Source organism: Acomys russatus, chromosome 7, assembly GCF_903995435.1.
Source record: "Acomys russatus chromosome 7, mAcoRus1.1, whole genome shotgun sequence".
NCBI classification, from domain to species: domain Eukaryota; kingdom Metazoa; phylum Chordata; class Mammalia; order Rodentia; family Muridae; genus Acomys; species Acomys russatus.
Genome location: NC_067143.1, coordinates 53,197,809 through 53,212,711, shown reverse-complemented (window position 1 = coordinate 53,212,711; position 14,903 = coordinate 53,197,809). Strand labels below are relative to the sequence as shown.

The 14,903-nt window shown below is 37.7% G+C and overlaps 1 protein-coding gene across 2 annotated transcripts in view; it reads right to left on the bottom strand.

Annotated features, from left to right (window-relative positions):
* The window catches only part of Fchsd2 (FCH and double SH3 domains 2), a 175,747-nt gene that overhangs the window by 36,524 nt on the left and 124,320 nt on the right, over positions 1-14,903 (bottom strand). The window contains exons 10-11 of one of the 2 annotated variants that reach the window (XM_051149058.1): positions 8,814-8,909; positions 7,236-7,307 (exon numbers count right to left, since the gene is read on the bottom strand). In XM_051149058.1, the coding sequence (XP_051005015.1) occupies positions 7,236-7,307; positions 8,814-8,909 (168 nt within the window). The remainder of the gene's footprint in view (positions 1-7,235; positions 7,308-8,813; positions 8,910-14,903) is intronic. The other variant, XM_051149059.1, reaches the window with a different exon arrangement.

Genomic DNA, 14,903 nt, shown 5'->3' with positions numbered 1-14,903 from the left:
TTAATGACAAGTGCCTCTACCCATTAAGCCATCTCACTGGCCCCATTTTGGGCTTTCTCAATCGTTCTCTGACCCCCTCACCCCCCATCCTGGCCTTCCACCATGCAGCACCCTATCTATCATGTGGCTGTGTGCTGGCGTCCATTGTTGAACCTGCCTGCTTTCTTACCTTAACTTGAAAGGCATGGCCTTTTCACTTTCTATTTTGTCTTACTCCACTCTACAGCTGATATGGCTGCTTGCCTGCCTTGGTAGTTTTTTGTTTTGTTTTGTTTTACCAAACACTAATAAAATTGGCCTTGAGATTCCTGAGTGTTTCTAAGTTCTTTCTTTTTTTTCTTTTGGAGACAGGGTCTCCATATGTAGTCCTGGAGCTCACTATATAGGCCAGGCTGTTTCTAAGTTCTTACATTGAGATTAATAACTCAAAAGAGAAAGCCACACATTTTCTAGTAACAAGAGCACAAGACTAGGAAAGCATTGCAGAACCACAGGTGATTACATGTCTGCCTTATACTGCCTGGGCAATATAGCAAGACCCAGACTCCCAAACAAACAAATGGAACAAATGAAATACAATGACACAAATAAAATTGTGATCTTTTAAGAAAAAAAAATCTGGATCTTTATAGTTATAACATTCCAAGAATTTGTAGGTAGCATATGGTAGGCTTTCTATGAAAGACAAGTAAGTCCTTTTGAAAGGTTAAAGAGAAGGGACACCCCTTTAAACATTTGACAAACAATACTGAAGTTTCCAGAAAAATGACACCTGTCCTCTGAAAGTCAGCCTTTCCTTGTGATACTGTGCCCTCATGTACATAAGATAAATTTATTTACTTAACAAAAGGACTTGCCACAAATTCTCTTCTCACTATCTTCTTCATTTATGAGAACTGCTAAATGCAACAAAATTTCCACAAAAGGAAAAATCCATCCCTCATGTTCAGAATTCTAAGCCAGGCAGTAGTGGCACACGCCTTTAGTCTCTGCATTCAGGAGGCAGAGGCAGGCAGATCTGAGCTGGCAGCCAGCCTAGTCTACACAGTGAGTTCCAGGGCAGCCAGGGATACACAAAGAAATCCTGTCTTTAAAAACAAAACAAAACAAAACAAGGGGCTGGAGAGATGGTTAAGAGCACTGTCTGCTCTTCCCAAGGACCTGCGTTCGATTCCCAGCACCCACACAGCAGCCCACACCTGCTTGTAACTCCAGTACTCAGGGATCTGACACATTCATACTAATGCACATAAAACAACAACAACAAAACCAAAACAAGCAAAAAATTATTCTCAGATAGGGCTGGAGAGATAGCTTAGTAGTTAAAGATTACAAACTGCTCTTGAAGAGGACTGGAGTTTGGTTTCTTGCACACACAGTGGGTGCCTCACAACTGCCTGTAACTCCACCCCCACAATATTCAACACTCTCTTCTGCCTCTCCAGAACCTATACTCACATGCACATCACCATATGTACAGAAACAAAAATTGCAGGTAAATTTCCCCAACAACAGATTTGCCTTTTATATACATTAGGGCAATTTAAAAAAAATAACCAAAGCTCTTGTTTTATTTTTATTTAAAAAAATTTTTTTTAGAGACAGAGTTTCTCTGTGTAGCTTTGGCTGTCCTAGGCTCACTTTGTAGATGAGGCTGGCTTTGAATTCAAGAACGATCCACCTACCTCTGCCTCCCTGAGTACTGGAATTAAAGGCAGGCATCATCACGCATGGCTTATTCTAAAATTTTATATATTATATGAATGTTTTGCCTTGAATGTATGTCTGTCATGTGAGCTTTATTGGTGTGTGTGTGTGTGTATGTGTGTGTGTGTGTGTGTGTAGTGCACATTTCCTATCTTCCTAAGTAATTCTGCATTAAAAACTAATTTCAGTCTTTCTTGTACTTTATTCATCTTAGGATTCTTTTTTTTTTTTCATTCTGTCAAAACAGGATCCTCACTATGTATAACTGGCTAACTTGAAACTTGTTATGTGGATCAGGCTGGTTTTTAACTTAGGGTAATTCTCCTGCCTCTGCCTTCTGTGGTTTGGGATTATAGGTGTGGGTCAACCTCCCTGACTTTAAAAAATATCTGACTTGTAGATATTGTCTAATAAACTGTAACATGAGGATATAAAGAACACTTTAGAAATCAAAAACTGTGTATGTATGCAAATAGAGACAAGAAAGTCTCCTTTCGGAGTTGACCACCAAGTCAGTTACTGAGTTACTAGACCAAAACCGCCTTGCCATTGGCTGGTGTCCTTTGTAACACATGATTGTTAACACTACAATTCCCCAATGGATGGTAGTAATGAACAAAAAGAAATATGGCTTTAAAAGCTCATTTTAGTGGCTAGGGAGATAGCTCAATGGTAAAGTGCTTGTCTTGCAAGCATTAGGACCTGAGTTCAAACACTAGAATTAGTCACAGGCACAATTGTAAATACATGCACAGGTGTACTAGAACACACACACACACACACACACACATGGCCACAAACATGAACATACACATGAATAAAACTCAGTTTGGTAAGTTCCTTTTGGTGTGGTATTCTAAACTTAAGTTATTATAACACATTAAGATAACTTGAAAGAAGTTCTATCAGTATGAAATAAGATAATTCAAACAACAAGGTTCAGTGCTGGAGAGCTGGCTAGATCGATAAAAACATTGCTGCTCTTCTAAAAGACCATATTTTGATTCCCAGAACCCACATGGGGCAGCTGACAACTGAGCCTTCAACTCCTGGCCCAGAGAATCCAACATTCTTTTCTGGTCACATACTCTCACAGGCCTCAAACTCAGAGATCCGCCTAACCTCTTAGTGCTGGGATTAAAGGCGTGTGCCACCACACCTGGCTTGCATGGTGCAATTTGAAACAAATTATTATATATGAAAAGATTCTCTTTAAAAAAAAAAAATCTTCGGCTGGAGAGGTGGCTCAGAGGTTAAGAGCACTGACAGGCCCAGAGGTCCAGAGTTCAATTGCCAGCAACCACATGGTGGCTCACAACCATCTCTAATGTGATCTGATGCCCTCTTCTGGCCTGCAGGTGTACATGCAGGCAGACAGAGCACCGTATACATAATAATAAATAAATATATTTTTTTTTTAAAATCTTTATTTTCTGTGTATGGATGTCTTGCCTGTGCACCACCTGTGTGCCTGTGCCCACAGAGGCCAGAAGAGACCTGGGCCCTCTGGAGCTAGAGCCACAGCTGCTGGCTATGTGGGTCCAGGCGGTATGAGTCCTCAGCAAGAGCAGCAAATGCTCTTAATTGTTGTGCTCTCTTTCCAAGGCTTCAAAGGTTCTCTTTGTTTTTCGTATCAGAGAGTTTCCCTAGGTAGCTAAGGCTGATTCAAACTCACAGTCCTATCTCAACCTCCCAAGTGCTGAGATTATACACATATGCTATTTTAGCAGAAAGAATTTTGTTTTTGTTTTTAAATTTTACAATAGTATATGAAATTATTCAGAAGAGTTCTATGTTATTATAGCAGTAAAGTTGGAAATCCAAATAATTCTAAACATATCTCACCTAAACCTAGATTAAATATTAGTAGCTCAAAACTCCTAATTCAAATTATAAAATTAACAATAAATACTATCCTGTCTCTGCAATGGATTTTGTATTTGTCTTATCTGAATAAATTCTCTAGTTCTCCATCTATTATTATATATAAAATACCCAACAAAAATGCTGGTTACAAAATGGCTTTTTTTCAATGTCTGTCTCATCATCACAGGCTACTTGTCATTTTAGGACTAGATCATTCACTTTTAAACTTTGTCAGTTCCAGCACTTACTAATTGAGTGACTTTGAACAAACTTCCTCAACTTTAAAGCAAGTATTCAATATTGCATCTAAAATAGAGTTGTCATAAATATTAAATGAATTAAAAATAGGTTATACAATTAGAAAAATGTCTAGCATGAAGGAATGTCCAAAGAATGTCATCCATTAATTTTTAGTATTTTTCATTTTCAGCTATGTTGTTTCTTGGTGTCTGCACAATAAATTTTAGTTCATTGTCAAGATTTAATCCATAACAAGGGCCTGTGAGAGATGGCTCAGTGGGTAAGGACACTTGCCATCAAGCCTGATAACCTAAGTTTGATCCCTGAGACACACACAGAAGAGGAGAGAATTAACTCTCATAACTTGACCTTTGATTTTTATATTAATAAACATTAAAAAATTTCCTTAAAACAAAGAATCTATAACAAGAAGAAAAAAAATCTAAGTACAACATAAGAATTTAAAAACAGATTAAAAGACTTAAATACAAAGTATAAAGGTCTAGTATATATAAAGGTCTTGTAAGCTCATAAAAACATTCAACAGCCAGTCATCAAAACTGCCATAAAATATTATTTTATAACCAGAATGATGGCTAAAATCAGAGATGGGCTAGTATATAGTTCAGCAGCAGAGTGCTTGCCTGGCATACATAGAGCCTTTGGTTTGACCTCCAGCTCTGTGAAATAAACAACAAAAGTAGACAGACAACAATCAATATTTGTTATGATATACAGAAGCAAGAACCTTCATACAAAGCTAGTGGAAACAAAAGAATGGTGTGCATACTTTGGCAAACAGTTTAGCAGTTTCCCAAAAATGATTTAAACATAAATATTTCATGACCCAGTAACCCTAGAGAAATGAAGACATTAATATAAAGAAATGATTATGGCCACATTATCTGCCCCATTACTCCCCCATGGGAGTGCGTGCGTGCGTGCGTGTGTGTGTGTGTGTGCACACGTGCGCGCATGTGTGGGCGTGCTACAGGCCAGAGGACAACCTTGAGCATCATTCCTTAGGTGCTGTCTATCTTTTTTATGAGATATAGTCTCTCACTAGCCTGGAGCTCACCAAGCAGGCTAGGCTGACGGGCTATAGAGATTCACCTGTCTCCACTAGCCACAGCATTGGTATTCCCCCCCTAAATTATAACTATAACATTTCTCCCTTCCCTTTCTTTCCTTCAGACCTTCTCATTTACCCGTCTCTGTTCTCAGTCAAATTCATGCTCTCTTCTTTCATTAATTATTAATGCAAACATATGTATATACATATTTCTAAATATTTACCTGCTCAGTCTGTACATTACTTACATGTATGTTTTCAGGGCTAACCATTTGGCACTAGAAAACTAATTGCTATGATCTTCCCTGGGGGTTGTTAAGCATGCTGCCCAGCCTGATTTTTTAAAGATGTGGGTTCTGGGCATTATAGGCATAAGGTTATAGTGTAGTTTAAATGCTGATTTCTGTTTCCATGTTGTGTAAACACTACTCCCTAATTGTTCCCCAGTATACCAATAAAGCAGCTTACACCCAATTGCTGAGTAGGGGAGAGATCAGGGCTGGATTTCCTGCCAGTCAGGGAGGCGGAGTTAGAGGAGGGAGCAGGGGACTCAGCTCAGGTGGGGTGCAGGAAAGACCAGGAAGAAGGAGCTGGCGCAGAGGAAAGCTAAAACGTGCAGGCATCACTGGGAGGTTTGCTGGTAGCCAGACAAATAACACAGAGGGCGAAGAACAGACATAAGCTGCTCAAGATTGTGCTGTGAAGCTTATTCTTAAACAAATATAAAAGAGTCTCAATTACTTGTGTGATAGCTAGGTTAAAAAAATAAGCCAAGAGAAACACAGTTTTATAAAAATAACTTCAACAGGGTATTGAACTCAGACTGTGTTTGTAAGACAAGCACTTTACTGACTTAGTTGTCTTCTTAGCATAGTAAAAGCCAAGGTGAAAAACAACCTAAATATCCACCAAATGATAAACAAAATGTGGAATAGTCATATAATGCAATATTAGTCAGAAGTAAAATTACAGGTACATCAATAACATGGATAAATCTAAAAGACGTGTTAGATGAAAGAAACAAGATACAACAGATTGCACATACTGCATGCTTAAATTTAGTGGAATGCTTAGAAAAGGTAAATTACCAAGACAAAAGTATAAGTTGCCTGTGTCAGGAAATGAAAATGAAGATGAGGAGGTCTTCTCATGGTCATGTAAGTGTTCTAGAATTTACTTATGATGATGCTTAAATAACTTTGTAAACACACAAAAATTATTGAGCATGCTTGAACTGAGTAAATTATATCATAAGTATGCCTCAACAAACCTGTTTTAAAAAATCATACCACGTCAGAGTTTATTGATTATATCAGTTACTGGACACCAAGAGAACGCCACCATATGCAGTTAAAGCCTATTTATTCTTCTCTATGAGCTCATCTAGTCCATGGTCTGTAGTTTAGCATATAGTGGAGTGACCTGTGTATACAGCAGGGATTCACAGTGTTTACTGAAATGACATATGCTTCAAAACAGGATGTGAACAAGAATATTTTTAGAATACAGACTGAGGACAGAGGTAATTAGTCCTTTGATGTTCACCTCACAGGATGAGTGAGTTAGTAGCTCTGACTTGGGACTCTAAGGAATAGGTAAATAGTGGCTTCATCTTCATTAAGAATATTAGACTTTATGGAGAGGGAAAAAAAACCTCAGGGGCAGAGGTTATTCTTTCTGAGTAGAAAAAAATACACACAAGGGCTGAAGAAATAGATGAGTGGTTAGGAGTACTGGCTGCTCTTACAGAGGCCCTGAGTTCAGTTCCTAGCACTCACATAGCAGCTTACAGCCATCTTAAACTCTAGACTCAGGGGTTTCAGCACCCTTTCCTGGCTTCTTCAGGCACTACGCACACACAAAGAGCACAGACATGTATGGAAGTAAAAACACATACACATAAAATATTTCATAGTTAACAATATGGAGTGAATTTTTGTAAAATCATATTTATCTTCTATTATAAAAAATTGTTCCACAAGCATTGAGCACTCCTTTTCAGAAGATAAAATGTGTAGTAGAAAGAATATTAATCCTGCTAGGACTCTGGTCAAGTTTTACTTCTGAGGCTCCAGTTTTCTTTTAATAAAGGCAGTATTAGCTCAATGATCCTGTACTGAGGAAAGTTAAGGTGTGTCAGATAAGATGAAGAATGAGCACCTCACTTTCTTGATTATGTACAATAAAGAAAACTTTCTAATTTATAAGGTAAAAGCTGAAAGCCATGGCTGATTTATTAAAGGGCCCCTTAGATACAGGTATGACTTTTATTCCAATGTCAGGTCCCACCCTTCAGTGGCATGCAAGCCCACACATCCCACCCCTCCACCCTTGCCCACGCCCCATATACCTCAGCTATCGTCATTCTCAGAGCACTGACAGGGGAGAGCTCAATATCCACCAGTTGGGCGGCTTTTAAACTCTGCCCAGTAAAGATTGCGCAAGGACAGAAAACAGCACAGAGTTAGAATTTTAAGGCAAACAGGGACATAACAGCTAAGAACATTAGCACAGTGCCTAGAAACAGAGAGGTCTCAGGGATATGGATGAACTTTGGAAAAGTGAGGCAAAAGTCACTATTATTCTAATGTTTTGGTGGCAAATGGGTAAAGACAAAATATCTAAAATTGGTCAGAATTTTAAGTTTGTGAAGCTTGATAAACTTGTTCATATTATGTATATTTTTCTTTTAAAAGCAGCATCTCATTTGGTAGCACATGCTAACCTTAAACTCAAGGCAATTCTCCTGCCTCATCCTTTTGTCTGCTGGAATTACAGTAATGAGTCAACACACAGAATCATATCCTGTATCTTCTAACTTTCTGCTTATTCATCTTCAAAAAAGTCAAACTCTAAGAAAAGCTGAAGAAGTAGCTCAGCAACAAAGCACCTGCCAAGCATGCACAAGGCCTTAGGTTTTATCCCCAACACTGACAATAAATAAATAAGTAAATTTAAAGGGAGAGGCATTATTATAAAGAAAAAGATTATCATGTAAAAAAATTTCCCTCCATTTCTTCCATATAGCCTCCAACACAAGGCTATTTAGAACGTAAGGGGGGAACTCTGGGTATGGTAGTTCACACTGTAATCCCAGCACTTAAAAGGCAGAGACAATTTCTGTGAACATGAAAACAGTCAATGCTACAAAGCTGAGACCTTATTTTGGAGGAAAAAGAAACAAAGAAGAGTCAAACATATATCCATTTAACCTTTGAATCATATTATAAGCTCCTCTGGTACTGACTCTTAATTTATTTAAAGACTTAAATGTAAGTCTTCGCCTTCTGTCTTAGCTTGTCTGCTTTAAGAGAATATGCCAGATATGTTCACACATGTCTTAACATTTTGTACTAGTAAGTTTTGTATTTTTGTTGTCCGACTGATATTTTGTTTCTCTTCAAAATTCAAATAATTGTAAACATTTCTCCTTAACTCAAAAAATGATGACTAATGTCGGCTATTTTAAAGTTGCCCATAGGGACTTAACATTGCTACTTTTAACAATTTCAGAAATGGAAGGAATTATCAAAGACCTATAATTTATATAAAGACAACCAAAATATTCCACATACACATTTATCATTCCTTTCATTAATTCTATTCTGGTTAAAATTCAGCCACTGGTTGGCTGGAAGGGTACAGTATGAAGAATTTCATGGCCAGAGAACACAATTCATACTTTTTAAAAAATCCACTGAATAAGTTTTCTTTTCTGGTTGTTTTCAGATTTTTTATAACTTCTTTAACTCAACTTACATAATGAAAGTTATTAGCACAAAGACACTGGGCATGCTAGCCATATTAAGAAAGAACTGGTATGGTTTCTCTATGCCTTCATAGTTGTTATAAAATTTATGAGACACACTCAGCTTCCGCTGTTTATTCAAGCACAAACAAGGGAAATGAAGATGTAGAACTCCCTTACAGTATCACTGTCGCAAGGCTGGAACTGGAAGGGCTGAGGCTTGTGAAATACAGCATTCTCTTGTAGAAACAGCTGAAGGTTATAGTCCCGTACCACCTAAAGACAAAACAGGAAGCTGTAAGTCTTAAGTAAGGTTAAAATGTCCAGTAATTATATTCAAAAGTTTAAATTTTAGAGGCTGGCCAGATGGCCTGCATCCAATCACACACATTTTTAAGTACTTAAAGAGTAAGATTTTATTCAGCTATTTTTTTATTTTTGATATAGAGTTTTACTATGGAGCTCTGGCTGGCCTGGAAGGTAGAACAAACTGACCTTGAACTCACAGAGATTTACCTGCCTTTGTCTTCCAAATGCTGGAATTAAAGCCATTTTATCACCGTGTCTGATTTATTTTCTTTAAAAGAACAATTTATTTTATCTTTAATTACGTGTATATACATGTTTGTGTATGGGTTTATGTACCTGTGAATTCAGCTATCCGTGAAGGCTAGAAGTAGTTGTAAGACACCTTAGAACTGGAGTTACAGGCAGCCTAAGGTTGGTTCTGGGAACCCAAGTCAGGTCCTCAACAAGACCACTATTTGATTCTAACCACTGAGTCATCTCTCTTGGACCTCTGTTATTTTCTAAACAAATAAGAAATCTTCCAGTACTATGTGATCAAAAAGAAACAAGTGTTACACAACTTACTTTTTGTTTAGTTGCATTATTACTTATGTGTCTGATTTTCTCAAGAATCTAAATTTGGCAAGTATTAATTTAAACACTTCCAGCTTAGGAGACCAGACAAATAACATGATGATAGCTACTATATAAAATCTTATGGGGCAGTTTAGTGGAGACGGAAGAGAAAAGAGAAGCTGAGCTGGAAACACAGTCCTTGGTTTCTCTTAGTTTATTTTCTTGTTTTTAAAAAAGTTTTTTGTATTGTTTTGCTTTTCCGGCTAGGCGTAATGGCACACAGCTGTAATCCCAGCACCTGGGAGGCAGAGGCAGGTGGTTCTCTGTGAGTTCGAGGCTAGCCTGGTCTACAAAGAGAGCTCAGAACAGCCAGGACTGTTACACAGAGAAACAAAAACCAAAATAACAAAAACCAAAACCAAACCAAAACAAACACACACACCCCTTACTTCCATTATGTGTATATGGTTCACAGCTTCTTTTTTGTTTTGTTTTGTTTTGTTTTGTGAGACAGGGTTTCTCTGTTTAGCCTGGTCTGTCCTAGACTCACTGTGTAGACCAGGCCAGCCTCGAACTCACAACGATCCTCCTGCCTCTGCCTCCCAAGTGCTGGGATTACAGGTGTGTGCCACCGCGCCTGACCAGTTCACAGGCTTAAGTCTGAAAAACAACTTACTGAATTATAAACTTTGAAGAAGGCTAGGAGTGAGTAGTGTTTAACTGAACACAATCTGAGTTCTACTTAGCGACATTGCTTGCCCTTTATTCATCTTTTATTTGCTTTTATTTTATTTATTTGAGATCATTAAAAACTGGGCAGATGGGCTGGAGAGATGGCTCAGAGGTTAAGAGCACTGGCTGCTCTTCTGGAGGTCCCAAGTTCAATTCTTAGCAACCACATGGTGGCTCACAACTACCTGTAATGAGATCTGGTGCCTTCTTGTGGTGGGCAGGCACATGTGTGGGTAGAATACTGTATAAATAATAAATAAATCTTAAAAAAAAATTGAGCAGATATGCAACTCCAGTCTTTGGCATATGGTTATACATTTGTCTTGGTGCCTTTTCTGAAGATCACACCCTTTCCACTGAATAGTCAGGGTACCTCTGTTGAAATCAGTTGCCCACGTAAATAACAGGTTTATTTAAAAACCTAAACTTTATTTCACTGGTCACGTTTATCTCTCTTAATGTCCATGACATACTGTCTTGATTTTTGTGACTTTATAGTAAGCTTCATAAGCTGGATCTGTGATTTCTCCAATTTTGGTTTTCCTTTTCAGTATTATTTCAGCATTTAGGGTTTCTTAGGGTTCCACATAAACTTGAGGCTCGTCCTTTTCACATCTATAAACAGAAATGGCTATTGGAATTTTGATAGGGATTGTATTAAATCTATAGATCATTTTATGTAATACTATAAAGTCAGCAATATGAAACCTCCATTCTATGAATGTTTATTATTTCTACTTATTTACAGCCTCTTTTGCAATACTTTATAATTTTCAGTATGTAATTCTTCAGTCGAATATACTCATGGGCATTTTATTCTTTGGATATTACTTTTGTTGGAATTGATTTAAAAGACCCTGAGTACAGCAGTACAGTGCAGTCACGAGAGTAGTTCTTGATCTTATGAACACGCAGCATTTCACTACTGGGCAAGGTATTAGCTATTGGCTTTTCACCTATGCTAGCATGTCCTGCAAATTCCCTTTTATTTCTAGTTTGCTGGGTTTTGTTTTGACCACACACACACACATTGAAAGTTGTTAAATGCCGTTTTCATATCCATTGTTTTTTGTTTGTTTGTTTTGAGATGGAGTCTTTCTGTTATGTACCTCTGGCCATGTAAGCGATATAAACTAGGCTAGGCTAGACTTAATCTCATAGAGATCCATCTGCCTCTTTATCTTGAGCACTGGGATAAAAGGTGTGTGCCACCACAGCTGGCTTTCATATATCCTCTGAAATGATCACAATTTTGTTCTTTATTTTATTAAATTCACTTTATGAACAAACTCCAAAGAAATGCAGGATAAAATTGTCAAGATATGAACTGTTTGTTCAAAGAGCTGCATTACTAACTGGTAGGAGAGGCATCCTTTGCAGTCAGAAAGCAAACACATAGAAACACGCTCTAAGCTGGGCGTGGTAGCACACACCTTTAATCCCAGCACTTGGAAGACAGAAGCAGGTGAATTGCTCTGAGTTCAAGGCCAGCCTAGTCTACAAAATGAGTCCAGGACAGTCAAGGCTACACAGAGAAACCCTGTCTCGAAAAACAAAAAACAAAAAAAGAAACAAACAAACACAAACAAAAAAAGAAAAAAGAAAAAAACAAACACTCTACGGGACAGTGGAGCTGCTTTTGGAGCCACTATCATAGACAAACTATCCATGGCAACATCTGCTTCAGTTACATATACAAAGCATTTCATAAAATATTAAGGAGAAGATCAAGCTTCATAAATAATTAAAGTTTAATAGAATCTCCTAGGGCCAGCTCTTTCCATTTAGGGGATGAAAGCTATAGACAGCACTTTAAAATTTTTAGTATGTAATGTCTGCATGAGTTAACCTTACAACATCTTTGGGACTATGTTAGATTGTAAGCAAGCAGGAAAACCAGATTTTTACCCAAACAAAGTAAAAACAGTGTAGAATAAAAAAGTCTAGATTTTCAAACTTTCCATTCGGTTAGTAATCTCTGGGTTGCTTTCTGAACCATAACCGGAGAATCAGAATGAGCTCTTTGTAACAGAAAAGCACATGGTATGAAATTCGTAGGTGTGAGCTCTTCTCACAACAGGGCACATCTCCAAGCTATGTCACTCATGTTGAACTTTTATTTCTACCACCTTCAGTCTTGACATAAGAGCATCTCATTTACACTTCAGCCCCAGGGAAAGAGAGACACATGAGTGAAGGCAGAAAAAAAAAAAAAAAGCTTATCTCTTTGTATCCAAAGCAGTTCATAAATTCTTAATTCATTTTCAATAAAAATAATATAGGATAAAAAGATAAAATATCGCAGTAGAGTAACACTACAGTAACGGAAGCACTGTGCGTGTGAGAGAGCGACAGGGGGAAGGAGAACAAGCTACACTCTCAGGCTCGGTCTATCTTCCTTTACATAAAACAAACATCGGATTCACAATGCAAGAAATACTAAAAGTGCCTAGAAAATCAAATACCTGTACAATATTAGTCAGTTTTCATGCCTACATGTTTTATAAACTAAAAATAGTATATCTAATAGCATTTTCTTGGAAAAAGGAATTTCAAAGAATTCTGCCAAAGGATAACCTGACAAAATTAGAATAAAAATAGATTACAGTCTCTAGAAAAGTTGCAAGTGAAAAACATCATCCTGCCACATTCCCACTAAATACAAAATTCACTTCAAAATATCACAGACTGTAGTAGTAGTAGTAGGAGTAGGAGAGAGAGAGAGAGAGAGAGAGAGAGAGAGAGAGAGAGAGAGAGAGTGTTTAGTTAATTGAAAACAAGAAAAATGAGCTTTTCAAGAAATAGCAAGAAGACAAAATAAAGAATATAAGAAGAACCAGGCAGCAGTGGCGCATGCTTTTAATCCCAGCACTCGGGAGGCAGAGGCAGGCGGATTGCTGTGAGTTCGAGGCCAGCCTGGTCTACAAAGCAGTCCAGGACAGCCAAGGCTACACAGAGAAACCCTGTCTCGAAAAACAAAACAAAACAAAACAAAACAAAACAAACAAACAAAAAATATAGGAAGAAATATTTAGATAAGGTAATAATACTTGAGGAAACAGAGCACATTTGTGGCAAAATTAATAAAGCCGACTGGTAAGTGTCACCAAAACAAGGCACAAACAGAAATAACAAGGAAGATGGCTGCAGAGACAGATAGGATCTGAAAGATTTGCGCCACCACATCTGATAGGTGGACAGCTACACAGGAAATGAAAGCTGCCAAAATGCACTAAAAATTCATCCAAAATGAGAAAAAATATTCAGAAAACCTGAACTGACCACTAAACATACTTGTTTTTCAGTAGTCAAAAACCATGACTATGCAGAACGGACAAATCAACAAGCTTTTACAGACATTTTTCTCCAACGCTCTCTTATGACTTCAAACACATACATTAAAATAAAGAGAATTGGCTGGGTGGAGCAGAGTACACCCTAACCCCAGCACGGTGGAGGGAGGTGGAGGCAGGTGGATCTCTGTGAGTTCAAAGGCCACCCTGATCTACACAGTGAGTCCCAGGCCAGTCAGAGCTACATTCTGAGACTCTGTCTCAAAAATAAATGATTGAATGAATAAATCAATAGACTAAAAAGATTTTCAAAATGAACACCTATACACTCATTACTACAACTCCACAACTACCATTTTACCTTTTTATTTCAAAAATTATCCATCCATTCATCTACCCTTCTTTCTACACATCAATGTTTTTACATCTTTTATTGAGTTCTGGCTAGGTATAGACATAGGATAAGATGTTCCAAATATCACACTAGTAATATTTATATTTGATATCAACTTAGCATCTTACATGTTTTTCTTTTAAATTTTCAAAGATTGATTTGTTTGATTTTATGAATGAGTGTTTGCATGTATGTATGTACGCATGTATGCATGTATGTACTGTGCGCAACCTGTGCATGCCTGGTGCCCACGGAGGTTAGAACAGGGTGTCAGGTCCCTTGGACCTAGAGTTACAGTTGGATATGAGTGAGCCACCACATGGGTGCTGTATGTGAACCTGGACCCTTTGCAAGAGCAACAAGTGCTCTTGACTGCTGAGCCTTCTCCCCAGCCTCCTTTTCATGCTTTTCTACACACAGAATTGGGAGTGCAGGTGGACTGAAACAATAATATTTGCATTAGGAGGTGTTTAGGATAAAGAATCTGTGTGCCTGTCTCATTCCTGTCTTGTAAAGATGGATTAGCCTGATTCCAAAACAGTCTCTAAAGACATTAGCAGTTCCCATTCTCCTTGACAAAACAAAACAAAATAACAACAAAAATTAAAAAGAATCGAGCTAGATCTTTAAAAAGTAGTACATCTAGATAGGATGTATACCTTTTAAAATGTATATGGTCTGAAAATATTCATAATGCATTTCCAGAAAGAAAGTAACATTTACAGGAATAATTTATCTTCTAAAGGAAAGATTCACTACTGTTAAAAAGAAACATAATTTATTAGATTCTGAGGAAAAACAATCATATTTATTGTTTATGGCATATTTATGGCACATTGGCGAAGTTAATGAGATCAATGCTTTAAATAAAAATATTATTACCAAAGTATGGCAGCAAAGAAAGTGAGTTTAAGCCAGGCATGGTGGCGCACTGCCTTTAATCCCAGCACTCAGGAGGCAGAGGCTGGCGGATCACTGTGAGGTTGA